Raw genomic sequence first — 26,447 nt, forward strand, 5'->3', positions numbered from 1 at the left:
AGGACATCACACAACACCCAGCCATCACGAGGCAGAGAAAATCCCTGACCCCGCCGGGAATCGAACCCGGGAACCCGGGCGTGGGAAGCGAGAACGCTACCGCACGACCACGAGAGGCGGGCTACGTAGTTCTAAGTTCTAATGGACTGATGACCTCAGAAGTTAAGTCCCATAGTGCTCAGAGCCATTTGAATCGTCGGTTGCGTACTTCTGTTTTTGAATAATAATACAGCTTAACACCGAAAACGATTTTATTCAAATTTTAAAGGCAATGTTTGCCTTTATATCCCTTCACAGTTTCAATAAAAATGTCAAGCAGCTTTACTAAGGTGCAAAATGTTCCAACGTTTCGACCATTACTGCAAGTGGTCATCATCAAGATGACTGATGATAGTTACCTACAATATTATTAACATCAATGCAAAGTATGTATCGTAAGGCAGTCACACTCGAAAACTTCTATCAAAGCGCTTTCGTTGGTTCCTACCAATGAACAGCTGCAATATAATGTTTCTTTAGGCAAGTGCATTAGTTTCTCGTGCTTCACTTACACTTTTCCATTTCTAATGAAGCTTTAAAAGGAACACTCACACACAGCACACGCACGCACACAATCACATACCCACAGTGTCTCGCGCGTCACAAGACAGCTAAACTTGAGCACAGCCTTAGTGTCGCCCGTATTTAACTTGCGAGTTATCGCCCGCAGAGAGGAAGGCCAAAGTTTGAGAAGCAACGCTCCCAAACAAAAGTTTCCGAGGAGTGTCGCGGTGCGAGGTGGTTTCCGCGCTGGCCTCGGTTCGCCTCTTCGCTCCTCGCAAATTGCGCCGCTAGACTGCGCGCGGGGGCGCTGCGCGCTGAGTTAGAAACCTTAAAGAGGCGACGATTCCTGCCCGGCGCGAGAAGAGCAACTGGGTCGGCTGGGGCGTCGCGACCGCACACACATTTCCAGTGGGAAGCGCAAAATGAATTAGCAGCAGCCGTAAACAGCGGTCTCTCAGCTCTGTGTGTGTGTGTGTGTGTGTGTGTGTGTGTGTGTGTGTGTGTGTGTGTTGTCGGAATATACGCGCTAAAGTGAGACACGAATTGTTGCGCAGTGGCGTCGTGACCGCAGCAGCAGAAACGTGGAACAACGGCTGCGAGGTCCCACCACGCAGAAGATCCCCGTCGCTGCGTGCACAAAGCAGGGACGCCTGTCGCACGTGTCGCCCTACGGGGAAAAGGAACAGGAAGAACGAAATGAAAGGGCCGACACCGGGGTCCAAAGGGAATGGAGACGGAAACAGTGAGAGATAGGGAACGGACGGAACAGGATAGAACGAGGAAAGGACAGAGAGAGGGCGTAGGGGGGGACTCCGCAGATGGCGGTTCGTCGGTATTGATGGCTCGGACGAGGGCGAAACGGAAGAAAGAAACACGCACGACATTGTGCATAATTAACGCATCGGACGGCGAAGACGCCTAGGGGCTTGCGTGAGAGCGCGGCTGGTTGGCGAGGAGAGGAAAAGAGAAGGAGGGAGGAAGAGGGGTGGCGAGGGGCAGCAGCGGCAGGGGCTATTCCATCCGAGACTAATTTCGGAAGATCAAACAGCGCGTCGGACGCGTGAATGCGATCCGGACCCGCAGTTTTAATGCGTTCCAACGGCGGCCAAGCATCAAAAAGAGGAGGCAGCAGCGAGATTTTTCCCTCTCTGCCGCCTCACATCAAGCCTGTCTGTGTGTGTGTGTGTGTGTGTGTGTGTGTGTGTAAAATAGGGGCAATGAAGAACGTGAGAGATGTTCCGTGAAGAGAGCAGTCCATCTAAGAGACGTACTGATGTTCCGCCACTTACAGTCACGAAATGGCGTACTCTCTATTTTCCCTTTCGGCGTTGGCGACGTCATTTCTGTGGTAAAAGCACACGGAGTACAGAAATTAACATGCTTACGGAAATAGTTGTGTAACTGGAATGAATTTCGCTTTCCCTTTAACATGCACTTACGCCAATATTCTGCAAAGTACGTTGCAGTACGGTGGAGATACTTCGCAGCTCTATCACTTACTAGCTTTTCCCTGTTTCATTCGCGAAAGTGTGTGGAGGAAATAACCTCGCTAAGCCTCGTACTGCTCTGATTTTACCACCATGATCATTTCGCGATATACTTGAAAGGAAATAAAATATTGCTTGGCGCTTCTTGAAACGTACGTTCTTGGAATTTCAAGAGTAAATCTCACCGTATAATGTTTGCCACTGAGCTGAACAAGCTTACCCGTGATACTGTCGTACTGCCTAGATGAACAATTACCGAAACGTCTTCTTTGAATGAAACGTGCGTCCTCTATTACTCCTACGTGGACTGTTCTAGGTAAACATTGAGTTACTCGAATAAAAATTTGGTAAGCTATCTGCTTCACAGGTGATTAAGCTAACACTTTACCAGTATTTTTCTATTGGATAATTGTTGTTTGCTCTCCATAAATCACCGATACGTACCAGAAGATATCAGGTCGCCGATGCTGCCGCCACAACATGGATACTGAAAACATATAACGAAAGCGTGATACCGAATGCAAATAACTCGTGATCTGCACTATCAGTCTAACACTTCCTTTCTTCCAAAGAATCTCATTTATTTTTCAAGTTGACCGACTGCGTACACGCAGTCCCATCGACAGACGATGCTGAAAACTCAAGTACATCAGTCGAAAATGAAGTATTACTGCTGCAGGAATCCTTCAATAGATCTTGTTACCATTTCCAAAGCTGCAACATCGGAATTATGACGGATTCTCACGATAGATTTACCTTATTTTCGATTGATATACTCCCGTTTTACGTAACACCTGACGATGGTACAGGCTGTAGCCAAATCGCTACGATGAGAATCGTACATATTATAAAAATGAATGTGTGTGTGTGTGTGTGTGTGTGTGTGTGTGTTCCACATCTACTAAATCACTGGACCGATCTCAACCAAACTTGGTAGGTTCAAATGGTTCAAATGGTTCTGAGCACTATGCGACTTAACTTCTGAGGTCATCAGTCGCCTAGAACTTAGAACTAATTAAACCTAACTAACCTAAGGACATCACACACATCCATGCCCGAGGCAGGATTCGAACCTGCGACCGTAGCGGTCACGCGGTTCCAGACTGAAGCGCCTTTAACCGCACGGCCACACCGGCCGGCCCAAACTTGGTAGACATATCGCTTTCTGTCAGGTAACAATCCTTGTGCAGGTAAGATCCACCTATCTACCATAGTTAGAAGATATGGCGTCATAAAAACTAAGATGCGTGAGAAACGGCCGCATTGTGGGGTGACACTGAAATTTATTACTTATGTGCTGCTACTTCTATTCATAACATCTTTTGCAGACAATATCCACATATGTCACTGAATGTACCTATGGAATTTTATCACTGTATGGTACATAGATCGTATCAAACACTGAGGTGCGTGAAAAACTGCCACGTCATCCGTGACGTTTAAATATATTACTTCTTTGTTATTAAATTGGTTCACAACACATTGCGCAGACAGTAACCACATATGCCGCTGAATGTACCTACACAAATATATCACTGTACGGTATATGCTTCAAGAGATAAGACGTCTTAAACACTGAGGCGCGTGAAAAAAATGCAGCATCATGCACGAAGTTTCAATACATTTAATCCTTACTCCTAAGTCACTACTACAATCTAGTCAACTTAGTGTTACCCCTTACAAGCTTGACAGTGCTTTCGACTGCTTTAAACTGCGAAGCGGAAACAGCTGTAGGAGAAAACAGTTGCAGAGTATGGAGTAATGAAGAGGTGTCGGCATAGAGAAGTTTACAAAATCACAGTGTAGACATGTGAGGCACCAATGGTTATAAACTTGTACATTACGCAAATTTCTTTGTGTGATTGTTTCATAATTTCAGTTGTTTTCACGAATACATGGAAATGAATTTTTTTTTACACTGCGAACACAGTTCATTCTCTTCGTTTCTAGTAGAAAAATTGGCAAAATAAAGAGCCTAGCAATGCCAGGTAGTCAGTTAGTAACATAATAAAATCGATACAAAGCACTATGGCGAGTCCATTAAACAGAGAGCAAAACAATACGGCTTCGTGTCTATCGAAACCACGTACACTCTTATCTTAGAACTGTGACTGTTTCTTGTGATTGACTGCCAATCGTGCAATATAACAATAATTTATCTGTCGCTATTTGTGTGCAGTACTTTATATTTATTAAGGTTGAATGTCAACTACGAGTCTGTTGACCAAGAGTCACTCCCACGACATATCACATTCCGCTATGTTTTTATGATGGGTCTTCCCTCTAAGTTATAGCACCATCCACTAACTGTCCTCAAGGAGACTACGACGTTATCGTTCTATAGTCACCAAATATAATTGTCATTGCGCCAGCACCTAGGTTAATATAATCATTGCGCTTGCACCTGCGCAGAACTTCGGAAAAACGTAAAGTAGAAAACTAAGGCCGTATGTAGGGCGAACTCCCATGCAAGTAGTTTTGTTTCGTTGGGTACGTTATACAAGCACACACTAGACTGTTGAACTTCAACTTCTTTCTCGAATATCGTCTGTTGCTTAGTGAGAGTCGAAAAATTATACTGTTATGACGAATTGCCATCCCTTTACGAAAATTAATTGAATGAAGATGGGTTGTAGTTAACCACGGATGTGCTATGTGGTTATAGTAATCGAAAATTTGTTTATTTAAATATTTATTCCCAGCGACAGTTTTGCTTAACCTTCGAGAAAGTTAGAGAAAATGCACAAAATTCGCTACGAAGCGGGAAGACAATGAGAAATAAATACTATGTCAGAAAAACAAATGTGTGTGTGTGTGAATTCCTAAGAGACCAAACTGCTGAGGTCATCGGTACCTCGCTACTTAAACTAACTTATGCTAAGAACAACACACACACCCATGCCCAAGGGAGGACTCGAACCTCTGGCGGGGGTGGGGTGGGGGGTTGGGGGTCTTGCAATCCGTGACATGGCGTCACTAACCGCGAGAAAAAAAAGGAACTTCGTATGGTCTCGACACGAAAAAAGGCACAGTATTCGACATTCCACTTGCCAGACATGAAATTGCACGTGCTCTCGAACATCACACAATTTTCGGTGTATTTCAATAAATCCCCATCTACACATAATCTCGTTAAAACTATAAAACTGTGTTACAGATTCAGACACCCATCAGGTACGGGACCTCCGTGAACATTATCGGGTGCAGGGTATCGCAGGAGGAATGATCAATATCTAGGGACATGACAGGAACGATCATTCGAAGCAAATAAGTCTAGTAAATATGCGTTCCAAAATGCATACCTTAACAGCTGTCAGCACTTACTCATTTTTCATCTCATATACTGCAATCTCTTTGCTATCCATATTTTTAGAGGTGGTAGTATGGATCAAAACAAGGAAAAAATATCCAGGAAACATGGGCACCAAGGTGGATATCTTAAGAGCCATCAGCACTTGTTCATCTTCGCTCCTGTGAAACACGTCTTTTCACTGAACAAGTGCTCATAGCTTTTAAGGTATGCATTTTAAAGGTCATGTTTACTAGACTTTTATGCTTCATATGATCGTTCCTGTCACATCCCTAAATACTGACCATCCCTCCTGCACGTTCAACTACTGAATATAGAATATAGCTGCCCGCATCTCGTGGTCGTGCGGTAGCGTTCTCGCTTCCCACGCCCGGGTTCCCGGGTTCTATTCCCGGCGGGGTCAGGGATTTTCTCTGCCTCGTGATGGCTGGATGTTGTGTGCTGTCCTTAGGTTAGTTAGGTTTAAGTAGTTCTAAGTTCTAGGGGACTTATGACCACAGCAGTTGAGTCCCATAGTGCTCAGAGCCATTTGAACCATTTGCACCATTAGAATATAGCTGAAGCATTATTCTCAAATACTACACAGAATCTCCTGTAGTTGATAAAAAAAAGTTCTTCAAAAAAACGGGAACTAGGTAAGTAAACACAACAATATGGGTTGCCTGAGCCGTGCTGCGACTCGCGTTGCTACTGCTGTAGGTTTCCGTCCTCTGTTGGAGGCCACACTGCACCGTTCAATGACAAAAGCAAATCAGCAGATACAGCTGAGTAAAGCAAACCGGAAGATGCAGAAGATATATATACCTCATGAGGTTAGGTCAAAATGATTTTAGGAATATTTTGGCTTCAATTGCATCTACTTTCAATATGCAATTTACTGCTCTCTTTATGTAATGCCATACATTTTTCTACGTAGGGGTACGTTGTAAAACTCGAAGATTCAAATGGCTCCAAGCACTATGGGACTTAACAACTGCCGGCCGAAGTGGCCGTGCGGTTAAAGGCGCTGCAGTCTGGAACCGCAAGACCGCTACGGTCGCAGGTTCGAATCCTGCCTCGGGCATGGATGTTTGTGATGTCCTTAGGTTAGTTAGGTTTAACTAGTTCTAAGTTCTAGGGGACTAATGACCTCAGCAGTTGAGTCCCATAGTGCTCAGAGCCATTTGAACCATTTTTGAACTTAACAACTGAGGTCATCAGTCCCTAAACTTAGAACTACTTAAACCTTACTAACCTAAGGACATCACACACATCCATTCCCGAGGCAGGTTTCGAACCTGCGACCGTAGCAGCAGCGTGGTTCTGGACTGAAGCGCCTAGAACCGCTATGTCACAGCGGCCGGCTGTAAAACTCGAAGAAATTTGTTGAAAGTAATTATAGAGTGATTTAAATTACCTGGTATCAGATCTAAAGTTGCTACTATGTCGCGGCAATTACTGTATGCAAGAAGCATCCACAAGCGGCACGTAATTGCTTTAGAGTCCGCCCCCGGTAGCTGAGTGGTCAGCGTGACAAACTGTCAATCCTAAGGGTCCGGGTTCGATTCCCGGCTGTGTCGGAGATTTTCTCCGCTCAGGGACTGGGTGCTGTGTTGTCCTAATCCTCATCATTTCATCCCCATCGACGCGCAGGTCGCCGAAGTGGCGTCAAATCGAAAGACTTGCACCAGGCGAACGGTCTACCCGACGGGAGGCCCTAGCCACACGACATTTCATTTCATTTCATTGCTTTAGAGTATACTCCTCTTAGAAAAGTCATTTAAAAATTCTGAAAATGACGTATCATACAGATTTCTGTGTTATCTCTAAGCATGTCCATAGTGTTTGTTAATTTTAAGCAGGACCGGAGCTATGTTACTTTTTTCAAAGGATGGAATTTTCTCGCATGGGAAGCAGTTTCGAATTTATCAAATCATATCCCGAAAATCAATGAACTAATTCAAATATTGTTTTTCCATGTCGATTACAAAAATAGCTCGCCCGGCAACGGATCTTCCCAAAGTTACGGGTCGCATTGCGTTTGACGTGTATTAGTTTCGTAAATCTGGCATTTCTTTTTGTCAATGTTCAAGTCGTAATAAATATCAAGTTACAAGTGTCTACCTCCTACAAAAGCCATGCAGAAATTCTGAAATGACATATGGAAGAGATCTCTATTGTTTCTCAGGATTAACTGAAGCGCTGGATTCCGTTTCCAACTGCAGCCTTACCAATTAACCTAGGCATCTGGCTAGACTACAGGTCAGTTTGTCAGCGTAATTATACTCCAAAAATTGATACAGACGCAAAAGAAATATTGTGTTCTGTTGTTTTTCTGTACGCGGACATCTGAAGTTACTCGTCATGTCATCGTTACGATACGGGACAAAACCGTCATCATGCGGTATTGATAGGTTCAGTGGACTTGTGTCTCCTCTATGGCCCTTCGATTACTTTCATCGCACATCGCAACACACGCGAAACTAACTGCAGCGGTTCACTGGCAAGAGACAGGCACAACATTTTCCGCAGCGTAACTCTTCAGTAAGTCGTAGCTAACAAGGGAACCTCCCCATCGCACCCCCCTCAGATTTAGTTATAAGTTGGCACAGTGGATAGGCCTTGAAAAACTGAACACAGATTAATCGAGAAAACAGGAAGAAGTTGTGTGGAACTATGAAAAAATAACCAAAATATACCAACTGAGTAGTCCATACGTATGATAGGCAACATCAAGGCTCACACGAGCTCAGGAGCGCCGTGGTTCTGTGGTTAGCGTGAGCAGCTGTGGAACGGGAGGTCCTTGGATCAAACCTACCCTCGGGTGAAAAGTTTAACTTTTTATTTTCAGTTTATGTAACAAAACGCTTATATTTTCATCAATTTTTGGGAGTGATTATCACATCCACAAGAAAATCTAAATCGGGCAAGGTAGAAGAATCTTTTTACCCATTCGCCAAGTGTACGAGTTAGGTAGGTAGACAACATATTCCTGTCATGTGACAAACATGCCGTCACCAGTGTCGTATAGAATATATCAGACGCGTTTTCCTGTGGAGGAATCGGTTGACCTATAACCTTGCGATCAAATGTTTTCGGTTCCCATTGGAGAGGCACGTCCTTTCGTCTACTAATCGCACGGTTTTGCGGTACGGTCGCAAAACACAGACACTAAACTTATTACAGTGAACAGAGACGTCAATGAACGAACGGACAGATCATAACTTTGCGAAAATAAAGATACTAAATTTTTCGTCGAGGGAAGACTTGAACCTAGGACCTCTCATTTCGCAGCTACTCACGCTAACTACGGGACCACGGCGCTCCTTCAGTCCTATAGTCATTGATGTTGCATATCTTCGCACGGACTACTCACTTTGTATATTTTACTAATTTTTTTCATAGTTCCACACAACTTCTTCCTGTTTTCTCGATTGATCTGTGCTTAGTTTTTCAAGGCCTATCCACTGTGCAAACTTATAACTAAATCTGAGGGGGGTGCGATGGGGAGGTTCCCTTGTAAGTGTAACGCCCTAGGCAGATGGTTTCGATGCCAGCAATAAACTGACCGAGTGTTGCGCCACGGCGGTCACCGCACGACGCCGTCCATCTGCCAGTCAGTCCCCGACGATTATCGGAAGCAGGGGCACTTCAGCATGCATTACAAGTGATTTCTGCAGTCGTGACACCAGAAAAAACTGCTTTCGCAGTTATAAGTAGTGGCCGTGCAGCCTGACTTGGCATGCCTCGAAGCAGAGTGTCATCGAGTGGTCGTCAACTGTCACACGGTCAGCCTTTGCCGAGGATTCAGCGCCACTCTGCCGCCATCCTGACAGGACCATCAGCTAATGGAGTCCAGCTGCTGTCTGATGGGGCCTTCCTAACAACTGAGCCACTGGTGCAGTCGACAGCGCCACGTGTCGCCAGCTAGCCACCACTTCGGCGTTTGCTCGGTGGACGCCTGCGCCCCACACTTGCTACTGGCCGGCGGGACTTGGATTCCGCGGTTAGCGGTCAGTGCCAGCTCGCCACATCACCCCTGACGCAGCACCGAGCGAGGTGGCGCAGTGGTTAGCACACTGGACTCGCATTCGGGAGGATGACGGTTCAATCCCGTCTCCGGACATCCTGATTTAGGTTTTCCGTGTTTTTCCTAAATCGCTTCAGGCAAATGCCTGGATGGTTCCTTTGAAAGGGCACGGCCGATTTCCTTCCCCATCCTCACCTCACCCGAGCTTGCGCTCCGTCTCTAATGACTTCGTTGTCGACGGGACGTTAAACACTTATCTCCTCCTCCTCCTTCCTCCTGACGCAGCTCGGTCGCATGACACAGCGGCCGGTGTCTTTCTACGTCGGCCAACCTTTCAGCACCGGCACATGAGGGACTGAGCTTGTCACAAAATTATTTACGTTATTCTGCTGTTATGTTGTCTTCCTTGCCTTTCGGGATTTTTTCCGCAGTTGCAGATATATAAGTTGTATAGGTGAATTACCTTCTGTTGTAAGTGCAATGAAAGAGTTATTAAGCCGGACACTTTTCGATTTATTGTAAAGCTTCTTTAGTGATCACTGTAGCGGTACGATTTTTTTTCTCTTACAATTTTGTTTGGTAGGATAATGAGCAATTCGCATGCTCTAGTTATTTCTATAAACAGTTTTGATTCTTATCGTTCCTTAAGGTGTTTTCGTTGTTTACTTCATTCTTCTTCTTCTTCCATGTGTACGCGCTGGGTTTTCAGCACACATAATTTTCACTGCACTAAATATATCCACGTTTCTGTGTTGAGAATCACTGTCATCTAGCCATTTCGTGTGTTTGGTTTTGCTATCGCAGGATGCGTTCGTCTTTCGTTTGTTTTGGTAGTGGTGGGAGCGCCTGTGAGTGTATTTTCCGATTAGAATGTGACTGTGAGTGTGTGTGTGTGTGTGTGTGTGTGTGTGTGTGTGTGTGTGTGTTTGGGAGGGTGTACATTTTCTGTCAGGTGGCTTCTGTCGAATGGCTTCTGACGGAGCCCGATCCGCCACCTTCCACCAGAGCATATCCACACCATCTGCTCCACAGCGGCAGCTTCCCACTGACGTATTGTGAGTGGAAGAGTCGAGCCCGTCAGGTGTCAAGTGGAAACTAATTTAAATAAAATGGTATAAAAATTTCACCAACATTCCATTCCACCGCCCCCCCCCTCCCCCGACCACCATCCTTCCTGTCTGTAGAAAGCTACGTCAGCGAATCGCAGGCACTCGTACCCGCGCTCTTAAACACACACACACACACACACACACCACACGAACATACGCGTGTAGGCATGCACGTTGTAGTTATTGTTAGCAGCCAGACACGGGCCAGACGTGGAATCCCCAACATGCGCCACACACGCCACGGGATGACTGGTAGCAAAAACGCGTTTCGATACAATCATTTTCGTTATCCCGTGAGCCGCGAGAATTGTTTATTCATCGGAGGTTGCTAAGCCGCATTGCGCTTATTTACTTGGCATGCGCCGGAACGGCAGGGATTTGTGCAATTGCGCGGGACCGCAGCGCGCTCGGCCCGCAACAAACCGCCGACAATAACCGCGCCGAGGCAGCGCCAGCACAGCAGCTCTCATAAAAGGGGTGGGCGCGCCATCTGCCGAATTACGGGCACCACCCTACCCCCATCGCTCCCCTCCCCACCCCTCACCGCGCGCCAGTTCGATTCATTTCCTGCCCCCGGTGAGCGTAATGCTAGGGTTGCGAGGCACGGAAAAATAATTCGGTTTGGCATTGAAATTTCCTGGGCGCCCCGTGAGGGTAGCTCGCAAACCACGCCCCTCCTGTGGGGAATCCCCGCGGAGAGCACCGTAGGTGGCGACACTTCGAACTGCACCCCATTTTTCACCCCACACTTCTACCACAAACCCTCCTAAACATCTTCGAGATCGAAGGAGCGCAGACGTAACGGATAAAAGTGAGGTAACTTTACTTGCCACGTCTGCATTCAGGATTCAGGCCTTTTCCCAAAGTTGCCCTTGCTGTTTATCAACTATTGGTAAAATACTTCGTCTCAGAAGCAAGAATGTTTTCGATGAGGAAAATGTTGTGATTGATGGACGACGTTATACGAGGGGCTTTCAACAAGTAATGCGACACTTCTTGTCTGAAAGCAGGCGGGTTTAATTCATGATTCCAAGTTTCAAGGCTACTTATATGGCCATCAACTACTGCAATTTCACGTAAGTATAGGGACTGAAAGGAGAATATTTCTCGGCGTCTCACAAAAAATTCCGCATTTTTTCTACCGAAATTGTTCAAGAAAACAATGAGTTGCGTTACTTATCGAACGCCCATCGTGTATATAGGTAACGTTGGTTGTTTACTTTTATTTTTGTGAGACCGCTGTCAGCTACATGCCCATGTTCAGCGGTAGCGTAATGTATTTTTGTGTCCTCATAGAATGCTGGTACATGTTTTTGTACATTTTACTTTCATTTTTTGTAGCTTGTTTTCAGCACGTAGTTTTAGTGCCATGGACGAGGCAGCGTGCTTCAAATGGTTCAAATGGCTCTGAGCACTATGGAACTCAACTGCTGAGGTCATTAGTCCCCTAGAACTTAGAACTAGTTAAACCTAACTAACCTAAGGACATCACAAACATCCATGCCCGAGGCAGGATTCGAACCTGCGACCGTAGCGGTCTTGCGGTTCCAGACTGCAGCGCCTTTAACCGCACGGCCACTTCGGCCGGCTAGCGTGCTTCACAATAACGGTACCGGCCAGACCAAAATAAAAATAAACAAGCAGCCGTATATATAAGATTGCAGCACGCCACAAATATAAAACATACCATGCGATAATTTCAGGAGGCAACAGTTTCAACGAAGGACAATCACACATCATATAGGGCGTTTGGAAATTCCCATTGCAAACTTCTAGGACTTAAAGAGGGGATTGAGTACATAATATTTTGAATAGGGACTCATGTCTAAAAACGTACCGTTTCCGTGTTACAGCTATTTAAACGTTTTCAAGGTAGATATGAAACAGAGTAATCATGGTGGGGGAGATTACGTCGGATCGTCTGATATCATTTGGCGTCTATCCTAGCTCTCTGACCTGGTTCGAGCCTCTTTCAGATGTCTGTAAGTGTTAGCGCAGCATGATTGAGTACACGTTTGCAGAATACACCGACATGGTCCGTCTGAATGAAGAAACTCGCGGTAATGGAAGAGCTGCTTGTCTCCTTTATCAAGATCGTTCTCCACAACGTCCGACTCCATCACACACACTTTCCGCCACAATTGCCCAACGGCTTCGAGAAAGAGTACCTTCACCGTCAGCAGGCGCAATGCATCACGTTCAAGACAACCTGTCAACGAGTCAATCAAATGGTTTAAATGGTTCTAAGCACTTTGGGACTTAACATCTGAGGTCATCAGTCCCCTAGACTTAGAACTACTTAAAAGTAACTAACCTAAGCACATCAAACACATCCATGCCCGGGGCAGGATTCGAACCTGCGACCGTAGCAGCAGCGCGGTTCCGGACTGAAGCGCCTAGAACCGCTCGGCCACAGCCGAGTCAATCACTGGAATTGTAAAACAAGTAATATACTGGGTCACGCCTACTCAATTACGTGTAGAAGTGATCGCGTTATCAACATGTTTCCAAATGGTTATAGGACAGAAGCGGTAAGTTTATGGACTCGGGTTCCAGTTCAAACTATTATTTAATCACTACCACTTATTACTCCTAGAAGTTTGTTACATGAATTTCCGAACGCCCTGTATATCAGAAAGAGAGCAAAATCCGACAGTGACCGAGAGAGCGGAGCGCTGATAACATGCTCGTTCATAAAGCGCACAAATGACGCCACTGGTGGGGAATGACACGACAGTCGGTCGGTCGGTTCCGTTTGGTCTATTTGGGCCAGAATGCAACACTTGTTGTTGTTGTTGTTGTTGTTGTGGTCTTCAGTCCTGAGACTGGTTTGATGCAGCTCTCCATGCAACTCTATCCTGTGCAAGCTTCTTCATCTCCCAGTACTCACTGCAACCTACATCCTTCTGAATCTGCTTAGTGTATTCATCTCTTGGTCTCCCTCTACGATTTTTACCCTCCACGCTGCCCTCCAATGCTAAATTTGTGATCCCTTGATGCCTCAAAACATGTCCTACCAACCGGTCCCTTCTTTTTGTCAAGTTGTGCCACAAACTCCTCCTCTCCCCAATTCTATTCAATACCTCCTCATTAGTTATGTGATCTACCCACCTAATCTTCAGCATTCTTCTGTAGCACCACATTTCGAAAGCTTCTATTCTCTTCTTGTCCAAACTATTTATCGTCCATGTTTCACTTCCATACACGGCTACACTCCATACAAATACTTTCAGAAACGACTTCCTGACACTTAAATCTATACTCGATGTTAACAAATTTCTCTTCTTCAGAAACGCTTTCCTTCTCATTGCCAGTCTACATTTTATATCCTCTCTACTTCGACCATCATCAGTTATTTTACTCCCTAAATAGCAAAACTCCTTTACTACTTTAAGTGTCTCATTTCCTAATGTAATTCCCTCAGCATCACCATATTTAATTTGACTACATTCCATTATCCTCGTTTTGCTTTTGTTGATGTTCATCTTATATCCTCCTTTCAAGACACTGTCCATTCCGTTCAACTGCTCTTCCAAGTCCTTTGCTGTTTCTGACAGAATTACAATGTCATCGGCGAACCTCAAAGTTTTTATTTCTTCTCCATGAATTTTAATACCTACTCCGAATTTTTCTTTTATTTCGTTTACTACTTGCTCAATATACAGATTGAATAACATCGGGGAGAGGCTACAACCCTGTCTCACTCCCTTCCCAACCACTGCTTCCCTTTCATGCCCCTCCACTCTTATAACTGCCATCTGGTTTCTGTACAAATTGCAAATAGCCTTTCGTTCCCTGTATTTTACCCTTTCCACCTTCAGAATTTGAAAGAGAGTATTCCAGTTAACATTGTCAAAAGCTTTCTCTAAGTCTACAAATGCTAGAAACGTAGGTTTGCCTTTTCTTAACCTTTCTTCTAAGATAAGGTTAGTATTGCCTCACGTGTTCCAACATTTCTACGGAATCCAAACTGATCTTCCCCGAGGTCCGCTTCTACCAGTTTTTCCATTCGTCTGTAAAGAATCCGCGTTAGTATTTTGCAGCTGTGACTTATTAAACTGATAGTTCGGTAATTTTCACATCTGTCAACACCTGCTTTCTTTGGGATTGGAATTATTATATTCTTCTTGAAGTCTGAGGGTATTTCGCCTGTCTCATACATCTTGCTCACCAGATGGTAGAGTTTTGTCAGGACTGGCTCTCCCAAGGCCGTCAGTAGTTCCAATGGAATGTTGTCTACTCCCGGGGCCTTGTTTCGACTCAGGTCTTTCAGTGCTCTGTCAAACTCTTCACGCAGTATCTTATCTCCCATTTCGTCTTCATCTACATCCTCTTTCATTTCCATAATATTGTCCTCAAGTACATCGCCCTTGTATAAACCCTCTGTATACTCTTTCCACCTTTCTGCCTTCCCTTCTTTGCTTAGTATTGGGTTTCCATCTGAGCTCTTGATATTCATACAAGTGGTTCTCTTCTCTCCAAAGGTCTCTTTAATTTTCCCGTAGGCAGTATCTATCTTACCCCTCGTGAGATAAGCCTCTACATCTTTACATTTGTCTTCTAGCCATCCCCGCTTAGCCATTTTGCACTCCCTGTCGATCTCATTTTTGAGACGTTTGTATTCCTTTTTGCCTGCTTCATTTACTGCATTTTTATATTTTCTCCTTTCATCAATTAAATTCAATATTTCTTCTGTTACCCAAGGATTTCTATTAGCCCTCGTCTTGATCGTCTGCTGCCTTCACTACTTCATCCCTCAGAGCTACCCATTCTTCTTCTACTGTATTTCTTTCCCCCATTCCTGTCAATTGTTCCCTTATGCTCTCCCTGAAACTCTCTACAACCTCTGGTTTAGTCAGTTTATCCAGGTCCCATCTCCTTAAATTAGCACCTTTTTGTAGTTTCTTCAGTTTTAATCTACAGTTCATAACCAATGCAACACTTGGCGCTCCTTTATCAGACAGGAAGCGGTGCCTTCTTTACAGCGTCATTCCTAGCAGTACGATTGTGCTAAATCTTTTTTCATTGAATGTAGATGGCCCCTCACATACTGAACAGCCAAAACATCACGACTACTGCCCAACGTCACGTTGGATGCTGCTTGGAATCGTTGCAGGCTCGTGACGCGGGCACAAAAGTACGTAAGCGGAACACTCAGGGACGGGGTCTCATCGTAGCCAAGATATGGGCAGCAAATGCGGAAATCCAATGAGATGAGCGACTTCGACAAAGGGCACATTATTATTACGGAGAGCCTGTGAACGAGTATCTCAAAAACGACAAATCTGCTCGAATGTTCACGAGCTGCTATCGTGATCATCTGCGGAAAGATGCAGAAGGACAGTGAAACTACAACTAGGCGTTAAATGGTTGGACGTACATGACTCTTCACAGAACTTCGCGTTCGGAGGCTTTTCTGCTCGGTAAAGTGCAATACATGGTGATCTGTGGCATCTCTACGCAATGCTGAATGCACACCGTTCATCGCACACTGTTGAACATGGAGCCCTGCAGCAGATCACCCCTACGTGCTAACACGTTGACGCAACGACATCGTCAATTACGATTTCAGTCGGCAAGGGACCGTCTATCAATGGAAACGTGTCGGCTCTTCGCATTTCTGTTACGCTAGGTCGATGGTCGCCTTATCAATCGCCGTCATCTAGGTGAACGGCGGCTTGAAAGGTACAGCGCCCCACGAACGCAGGCTGGTGGGAACTGCCCGTGTCTAGGGTCAAGAACCGTGCTACAGTAGTTTGAGTAGTATTATAGTGAACTCACGTTGATGTCTCAGCGACCAAATTCGTTTGATGTAAATCCTGTGGTACCCATCTGTGTCGCTATCGAGCACCATCATCGCGCACGCAAATCAGCGGTTCGTTATTTATGCGAATTTCATTACTGTGGGTAGACATCTAATACCACAGACCTCCACAAAAAATCCAACAAACCGTCGAATCTCTGATACGTAGAATCAGTGATGTATTTCGTTCCTAAGACGGAGAAACAAGTTACTAAGAAGGCGATCATAATGTTTTGGCTCATCAATGCATCTGTTGGCTTGCGAATACATTTTGAAATCTACAAGCATATTGTAAGTAGGCTGTTTAGGTTTTTTTGTTGGTAACGCCACGTAGCGCCCTGTATGAAAATCACTGACTGTGCTGTGTGCAGTCTGTGGCTGGTTGGCATTGCTGAAATATTTGCTATTGCAGTGCTGGGCAGTTGGACGTGAACAGCGCGTAGCGTTACGCAGTTGGAGGTGAGCCGCCAGCAGTGGTGGATGTGGGGAGAGAGATGGCAGAATTTTGAGAGCGGACGATCTGGACGTGTGTCCGCCAGAAAAAGGAAATTTGTAAGACTGGATGTCATGAACTGATATATATATTATGACTTTTGAACATTATTAAGTTAAATACATTGTTTGTTCTCTATCAAAATCTTTCATTTGCTGACTATGCCTATTAGTAGTTAGTTCCTTCCGTAGTTAGAATCTTTTATTTATCTGGCAGTATTGGCGCTCGCTGTATTGCAGTAGTTCGAGTAATGAAGATTTTTGTGAGGTAAGTGATTCATGAAACGTATAGGTTATTGTTAGTCACGGCCATTCTTTTGTAGGGATTATTGAAAGCCAGATTGCATTTCGCTAGAAATATTGTGTGTCAGTTTATTGATGATCAGAATAAGTACAGAGAGAAATGTCTGAGCACGTTCAATTTTGCTCAGCTGTTTGAAAGTCAAATAACGTAAGAGGTTCACCAGCACAATCATTCTTAATTTTTCTAAGGAGATGTTACAATATGACATAGCTGCTGCGATCGTGGACTTAAAAACGTGCGTATATATAGAAATTCGTCGTAGCTTGAGACTTCACAGCAGTTTAAAGACAAAAAGCTCTGAAATCAGTGATAATTTTAAACAGTTCAGTTTTTTATAAGGAGATTCAGGCAGATGCCCATTTCAGACCTAGACGTATATCTCTTCTGCAAAATTTACGACGTTCTCACGAAGACGTAGGATTCTTTTTGTACTGCGTCATATACAACAAACATCTGAGATTGGAATTAACTCACAGGACAGGAAGAAGAGTGCAATATTGCAGTGCCTGTGTTTTTCCGAGTTACAACTCGAGGTTCCTTCGGGCATGCATGTATTACCCGAAGCTCCACATCTTACACCCATTCTTCTAAAAATTTTCGAACAACTTGCACCATTTGACATTGTCTAACTCCGTTTGGGGCCTCAGATCCTATAAACGTATTTTGATTACTCTTTAGTCTTGCTGCCATTATCGCCAAAACTTCAGAATTACCTGTCTGATGCCTTTACCTTTCCTAAAGCCAAGCTGGAAGTCTGCTAACACATCCTCAATATTTTTTTCCCATTCCTCTGTATATCATACTAGTCAACAACTAGGATGCAAGAGTTGCCGGACAGTAATAAGTAACAAAGCCTTGCATGAAGCTGAATGCTGCCGCAAATGGCGCAATGAGCAGCACAATGAGGTTGGCGGGCATCAACAGCGAGCTGTGTAAAGACGGCACGCTCATCGATTAGATGTCAGTAGCTGGCGACCCGTCGCAATCAATCTGTGTGGAGGCAATCAATCTGCCGGCCCGGACGGCAGCTGAAGAGCCCCGGGACCGCGCGGCCCCCGCCAGCTGCAGCGCCAGCGGGTCCCCTGGAGGCGCGGCCGCCCATTTCATTAGCGCCGCCTCTCGGCAGCGCAGGCCGGCCAACTGTCAGGGCGGGCGCTCCAGATACGCCGGCCCTCCAGGATCCCGGCTGTCGAGGGGCACCTCGTTTACGTCTCGCTGCTCGGCGTGGCGCGGCGCCCTCTAGGGGGCACAAACGAAGTGCCACAACCTTTAACGCGGCGTCTCTCCAGCCGAGGGCGCTGTGGACTTCCACGTCGCTGGTTGTCTGAGGACCGGAGCAGCCGGCAAAGCGCCGACCTCCCGATACCCGCCGCGACGCCCGCTACTTTTTTGCTTCGGGTTCTTTGTCTATATTTTTACATCCGGTATTTACGACACATCTTTAAAATGAAGTGTTGTTTGTGTATTGGTGTCGACACGTTTACATCTAATAAAATGGAACACTTCCAGCCATCCTTTCGATGTTGTCTATTATGTAGCTGCAAGATGTTCAAATGTGTGTAAATTAATAAGGGACCAAACTGCTTACATTAACTTAAACTAACATGCTAAGCCGGCCGGTGTGGTCGAGCGCTTCTAGGCGCTTCAGTATGGAACCGCGCGACCGCTCCGGTCGCAGGTTCGAATCCTGCCGCGGGCATGGATGTGTGTGATGTCCTTACGTTAGTTAGGTTTAAGTAGTTCTAAGTTCTGTGGGACTGATGACCTCAGATGATAAGTCCCATAGTGCTCAGAACCATTTGAACCATTAACATGCTAAGAACAACACACGCACCCACGCCCGAGGGAGGACTCGAACCTCCCGTGGGAAAGCCAGCGCAATCCGTGACATGGCGCTTCAAACCACGCGGCTACTCAGCGCGCTATGTACATTATGTGATAAAAAGTATCCGGACACACCCAAAAACACACTCTTTCATTTTAGGTGCATTATGTTGCCTCCTACTGGCAGCTACTCCATATCAGCGACCTTAGTAGTCATTAGACATCGTGAGAGAGCAGAATAGGGTGCTCCGCGGAATCCATGGACTTGGAACGTGGTCAGGTGATTGGGTGTCACTTTTCTCATCCGTCTGTACGCGAGATTTCCACACTCCTACTCATCCCTAGGTCCACTGTTTCCGATGTAATAGTGAAGTGCAAACGTGAAGAGACACGTACAGCATAAAAGCGTACAGGCCGACTTCGTCTGTTGACTGACAGACTTCCGACAGTTCAAGAGGACCGTAATGTGTAATAGGCAGATATCTGTCCACACCATCACACAGGAATTCCTAACTGCATCACGATCCACTGCAAGTAGTACGATAGTTTCGCGGGAGCTGGGAAAGCTTGGGTTTCATGATCGAGCGGCTGTTCATAAGCCACACATTACGCCGGTAAATGCCAGACGACGTTTCGATTGGTGTAAGGAGTATAAGCATTGGACTATTGAACACTGGAAAAACATTGTGTAGAGTGACCAATCACGGTACACAATGTGGCGATCCGATGGCATGGTGTTGGTATGGTGAATGCGAGGTGAACGTCATCTGCCAGCGTGTGTAGTGCCAACAGTAACATCTCTTCTCTATTCCATTCTCTTCCTTCCTTCTTTCTAAATATATTTCGTTTTCTTTATTAATATCTCACTTGTTTTTCTATAGTTATAAGTTTTTGTAATGCTGCACAAAAAAGATATCAAATCGATGTAAACAAATAGAGCCCGCCTCCACGTGGCGGGACACGGGCAACGGTGAGAATGGGGATGGGAGACGGTGTGGTGTTACTTTCAGTCACTCCGGACCCCGGACCCAGTCACAGCTGCTAAGTGGCAACATACGACCCATCACAAGAAATTAGACGGTGGGTCATAAAAAATAAGCAGCTAGTGAAAAAAAGGGTCCTTATCATCATCATTTCATGCCCATCGACACGTAAGTCGCCGAAGTGGCGTCAACTCGAAAGACTTGCACCAGGCTAACGGTGTACCCGACGGGTGATACTAACCACACGGCATTTCCATTTCCACTGTTGTGACTGCGACTGGCACTTCCATGGTATTGAGGAATTTGCACAGACCGGCATCTGTGTTCGTGGTCACATGCAACGTCGCCACGTGCAGGCCTGGCTAGTATTTGCATTCATGTTCAAGGATGCATTTCTCGCGGTGCTCCATATTTTTGTCCATTCGATGTTGGCAGAGGTCAGCATTCGATGGGGAAAGATGGTCAATCGAATTTCGTGAAAACATCTCGTTGCGATAATGCGCCGAACACGCCCCCCCCCCCCCCCCCCGCAACTCGCTCATCGTATCCCTGACACTCTCTCCCTGATTTCCCGGTAATACAAAGAAAGCTTCTCTTGTTTCAATTTTTCGACGCCCTCCGTTAGTCCTACGTGTTAAGGACCTTACAACGAGCGGCAATACTTGAGAAAAGGACGAGCGAGTGCACTTGTTGCATTTATAATGCCCAACAAAACACTGTTTTTTGTCCCCTTCTCCACAACGTTTTGTATCTTCTTAACTCTCTCAGTTTTACTAAAAGCTCCAGTGACTAACTACACCCCTCTTTAGCTTTTCTCTGATACCTCTATTAGTCCTAAGTAATAAGAGCCCAAACTGACGAACAATGGTCAAGAAGACATCGAACGAGGATTTTGCAAGCCACGTCACTGGTAGATGAAGTATATTTACTTAGCCGTCTTGCAGTGACTCTCGGTATGGCACCTGCTTTTCCAACAGCTAATTTTTTTCTTCGTTACCCTTTTACTTCTGACGGATACACCTAGCTACTGTTTCCAGTAATACAACGGTCATGTGTGTTTCCTTCTATCTATGCGCATTTATTTACGTCAAGGTTCCTACAGCAATGACTACATAGCACCCTCTTGAGGTAGTCTCGAGGCTACTTCTCCATTTCGCACTGTCAGCAAAATCAACGTCAGTCCTGTACGAAATTAGTGTTGCTGCACTATGAGGAAAGCCCAGATGTCCGTGCTGGGCTAAGTTCTGGTCGAAATAATATACACTGTCTGGAGGATATGTATATTGTTTATGTAACTTAGACGATCGTTAATAAACCGTAGTGCTGTGTCTGCTTTGTTATGGATGAAGCCTAGAGGGAAGAATGACATCGGTTGGGACAGTACATTCATGTTCAGAAAAAAACCGAACACCTTGAACGCCTAGGGTTAGCACATTCACATTCCCAGGACATGTACTGAGCCGTGGTCAGCTCGCGCTGATGCCGTTTTTCTTTATTGATATTTGGTCACCATCGAGTGTCGTCTTTAATTATTTTGAATGATTGTTTGGGCCTTCAGCCGTCAATTTATTTCACGTTTTCTTAACATGGTTTTCTGTTGTACTGTGTAAATGCTTGTCTTTAAAGGTTCCCTTTTATTATGTTGAAATATTATTGGGCTTTTCTTTCCTTAATATGGCTTTTAGCCGAAATTTGTAAATGCTTGCCTTTTTAGAATTTTCTTTGCTGATCTGAAATATTATTTGGGCCTTTAGCCGAGAAGATATTTTAATTTTACTTAAGTAAGGCCTTCAGCCGTTTCTCTAAATCCTTGTGTTTTAAAAGGAATTATTTAAACTTTATTATTGAGAAGTTACTTGGGCCCTCAGTCGTGAATTCATCCTTGTTGTGTTAAAGAGAAATCTGTGCGTTGGTTTTCGAGGAATAAAGTTGTGTGTTCAGAAAAAGTGTGTGAAATCTTATGGGACTTAACTGCTAAGGTCATCAGTCCCTAAGCTTACACACTACTTAACCTAAATTATCCTAAGGACAGACACACACACACCCATGCCCGAGGGAGGACTCGAACCTCCGCCGGGACCAGCCGCACAGTCCATGACTGCAGCGCCTGAGACCGCTCGGCTAAGCACGCGCGGCAATGTTGTGTGTTCTTGTGTAACTAACAGTAACTGATCTTGGCCCCTTTCCACAACCTCATCCGCTCTGTCCTGCGAAACCAGATTTCATGTATCCAGAATGAGATTTTCACTCTGCAGCTGAGTGTGCGCTGATATGAAACTTCCTGGCAGATTAAAAATGTGTGCCGGACCGAGACTCGAACTCGGGACCTTTGCCTTTCGTGGGCAATTGAGCTACCCAAGCACGACTCACGCCCCGTCATGTACATTAGTAAGTTCTGCAGAAATGATTATCGTTTGAACCATGTCGGCCGTGGCTTCATGGTAAACATCGATATCGCGGCGATAAAGCGCCTAACGGTAAAATGTGCCTGGGACTCTCTTTGTCTCTATAAACCGAAGATAATGGATCAGTGTGACTTGAGCAGATGTGCATGATGCCTCGCATACGTATTCACGAACCGTACAGTCAAACCAGTGAGTTTGAAAGAGGGCGCATTATTGGCATGGGAGAATGTGATGCCTCCATCCGGAAATTGCTGCTCGTGTGGCATGACGTGTTTCGGTAGTGCAACGGGGCTGTGCAGAATTGTGCACGGAAGGCCGTAGAACACGACGAGATGGGTCAGTTCGCACCACCCAGACCGCCCCCGCCCCCCCCCCCCTCCCCCGAGAAATGTTCAGATGTGTGTGAATTCCTAAGGGATCAAACTGCTGAGGTCATCGGTCCCTAGACTTACACACTACTTAAACTAACTTATGCTAAGAACAATATATGACGATAGTTTCTGTTCCCGAAAGAACAGTTACCGTGGATGACCATGCAGCTTTGCTAGAAATGAAATGATAATTAAATGGACACCCTAGCTGCAAGCAGGCGTTGATATACTTCATTGGGGAGGATTCGAACCTCCGGTGGGAGGGCCGCGCAGTCCGTGACATGGCCCCCAGAGAACATCAACACCTCATGCGAGTGGCAATGCAGGACAGATCTGCGTCCTCCTTGGCTCTGGCCCAACAATGGAATAGTGTAAAACATCGTATACTATCAAGGCTGAGAGTCCGTCGCCATTTCTTACATGTGCGTCGCCCATTTCTCCGCCTACCTTCGACGGACGTGCAGAAATATACTAGATGGCAATGGCATACGGAACGACGCCACTGGGGATAGTGATGACATCAGATAGTGTTTCCGGACGAATCCAGGTTCTGTTTGTTTTAAAATGATAGCCACATTTTGGTTCGTCGCAGACAGTGGGAGCGACAATACACTGACTGCATTCGCACACGACTAACAGCGACAGCTCAAGCCTTATAGTGTGAGGTACTACTGGGCACAACCACATATCACGGATGGTGCACTACGACGACTGTGACCTACGTAAATGACATCCTGCGACCCGTAGGCATATCCTTTCTGCACAACACCCCAGGCGCCATTTTTAGCAAGTTAATGCGCGACCCTACGTAAATGACATCCTGCGACCCGTAGGCATATCCTTTCTGCACAACACCCCAGGCGCCATTTTTAGCAAGTTAATGCGCGACCACAAGGATTTTTTTTGTGGTTTTAGGGCGCACAACTACAGTGGTCATTAGCGCCCAGACTAAATTATGAATGCACTGCGAAGCACAATGTTTAAACAGCAACTAAAAAGGACAACACTATAAAAGGCACATTAACAGGCAAGGTATTAAAAGAAAACAGCATAATCAAATGTCCTTAGACAGGTTTGTCAAGTGGATAAAAAGAAGAACTCGAGCAGCTGCTCCTGGGTCATCCGCTAAAATGTCATCCAGAGTATATGGCAGTCCAAGATCAATGCGCAGTGTATTAAAATTCGGACAGGACGTTAAAATGTGGCGTACCGTCAGCTATTGCCCACATGGGCAGAACGGCGCCAGTCCAGCCGTCAGCAGATGGCGATGGCTGAACCGGCAGTGTCCAATCCGTAACAGGGCCAAAACGATCTCCCGCCGAGAAGGGCGTGAAGAGGTCGTCCAAGCCGTGGGGAGAGGTTTCAAGGCCCTAAGCTTGTTGTCAGTAAGTGTAGACGAATCGGCATGCCACAGCGATAAAATGCGCTGACAAATGACCCTGCTAAAATCAGATGAAGGCACACAACAAGAATCTGTCCGAGGCTGGAGGACCGCAGCCTTGGCACCCCAAGTTGCTGCACTCCCACGTAAGACAGTCAAGAAGTCGCCCAGATTAAAATCCATCCGGCGGAGAGATCCTTGTCAACTCTTCCCATCACACCGTCACTTGACCGCACCCCATGAATCACTGCGGAGTGGTTTAATCTTTAGTCCAGATCATTCATGCAACACAAGTAGCTCAGGAACTCCTCATCTTTATATGCCCAATATTAGTGATACTGTTTGTCAAACAGCAAGATGATAGCAGGTCACCTCAGGATCGTCACTTCTTTAGGGTTACTCTTAAATATACCGGACGAGTGTTAGTAGGACTCGCGTTTTGAGGGATCCGTACAAACTTGATCGTTTATACAAATATAAGTTTTTATTAGTGACTTTGCGAGTATCAGAATATGTGGCAGAAATGGCTCTACTTTTTGACTGCACTGACATAAAAACACAAATTTTGTACATCGTCAAGGGACAGCAGCCCTTAATATTTGACGCAAATTTCTACATCATACCTCTTCCTGAGAAAAAAGGAGTCGTAAGAGACGTAAAGACAGACGGATAACCTACAAGGGTTCCATGTTTAACGACTGAGGTACCGAACCCTAAAAGCGAGTGGAAAATTTTTCTTTAAAGAAAAGTGTGACAACGTGTTATGTGCTGCTGCAAAAAGATCTTGTTGAAAAGTCCACACTTGTATTTATGTTTACCCGTTTAGCAAAACGGTGCCGGAATTGTCAGCATTGCCAAATACGGCTTTTAAACGTTTCCTCTCGAAGTGGTATTGCTCTACAATACGTCTTCACTCGGTTAGTAACGTTCCATGAGTATATGTGCCTATGATTTCGGTGGTTTCACATAGAGAGATGCTTCTATATAAAAAAAAAGAGACCCGAGAGCGCGAAAAGAAGAATCATAACGAAAGCGAAAAACTATTTCGTTTCGCAAAAGTATTATTCCGATTTTCGACAAAACTACTGCACCAATTTTCTAGTTATTAATATTAAATTGAAAATACGAAATGATTCACATGCAGAATTCCTTTATTACTAGCATACATTAATGAAACTGCGGTTGGCTTTCTGAGAAGGAAACGCAAAGTCTCCAATGAATCTGCGTGGATCTCGGGATGACAGAATTTCACGCTGATGTTAACATCTCAGCCCACTACTCCGGTAAGAGGCGCATCGAAAGCGGAGCCATCGCATCTGTCACAGAATATTAATTCCCCGGAGTAACGCGACTTCACCTCTCAGCAGCGGGAACAGCTGTCCGAAATATAGTAGGGAACGGTAAATGAAATTTTTCGGACGGACACGACAACGGTTTCACTTAAAACTTCAGCGCTTGTTACGCCAGCGAGGTGAGGCAGAAGAGGTAGTTAGTCGGTCGAGATTAATTCTCCCTAAGCCTCCGTGGAAGACAGACTTATCATATCAAAACCGTCCTGCCTGCTGCTCGCCTTAATGCCTGCTAAACCGATTAACAGCAAGGTTTCAGGAAATTACTATGGAAATTGCGTCATTTAGGCACACCTTGATCCCGGGACGCGATTTCAGGAATTTGCGCAACGGCAGAGGCGGCGCTTTCTCGCTCGCCGGCTGCGACCGCGGCAAAGAGCGGAGGCGGAAAGCCGGGGGCGTGTAACGGGAGCCGGCCCGGCCCGAAACCGCGACAGGGCACAGCAGTACGGCGGCTCGCTTTGCCGGAATCGCTTTCCCAGCGAACTAGCGCCACGGGCACGTAGCTTCTACGCAGCGCCACTGCAGTTCTAGAGCTAGAGTGTGACCAAATGTGGCGCTGCATTTGATTGCAGGCTTTGTCGGCTGATTTCAGCAATGAAGGACCTCATCAAAGCAAGACTTCATTGCCAAAATACGGTGCTATTGCCGACGTTCGTATTTGAGAACATATGAAGCAACACAAATTTTCCTCACAGTCGTTATGCAGCATACAAGTGCCCGCATCTCGTGGTCGTGCGGTAGCGTTCTCACTTCCCACGCCCGGGTTCCCGGGTTCGATTCCCGGCGGGGTCAGGGATTTTCTCTGCCTCGTGATGGCTGGGTGTTGTGTGCTGTCCTTAGGTTAGTTAGGTTTAAGTAGTTCTAAGTTCTAGGGGACTGATGACCAGAGATGTAAGTCCCATAGTGCTCAGAGCCAGTTGAACACCTTTATGCAAGAACAATAATTAGATTCAAGTCACCACGATTCGCGATGGTGCACTTACCTTTACAAAAGGCGGGACATTGTTCTTAATAGGATGACGACAAGGTATGCTCTCAAAATGCTTCCACACTGGCCATAAGTGTGATTGTGAG

The 26,447-nt window shown here is 45.7% G+C and overlaps 1 protein-coding gene across 1 annotated transcript in view; it reads right to left on the reverse strand.

The window, feature by feature from the left end:
• LOC126195534 (protein slit-like) overlaps window positions 1-26,447 on the reverse strand; it is a 124,886-nt gene that overhangs the window by 84,806 nt on the left and 13,633 nt on the right. Inside the window, exon 2 of the mRNA XM_049934195.1 lies at window positions 2,475-2,517. Within this exon, the coding sequence (XP_049790152.1) occupies window positions 2,475-2,517 (43 nt within the window). The remainder of the gene's footprint in view (window positions 1-2,474; window positions 2,518-26,447) is intronic.

Source organism: Schistocerca nitens, chromosome 1 (genome assembly GCF_023898315.1).
Source record: "Schistocerca nitens isolate TAMUIC-IGC-003100 chromosome 1, iqSchNite1.1, whole genome shotgun sequence".
In the NCBI taxonomy this organism is placed as follows: domain Eukaryota; kingdom Metazoa; phylum Arthropoda; class Insecta; order Orthoptera; family Acrididae; genus Schistocerca; species Schistocerca nitens.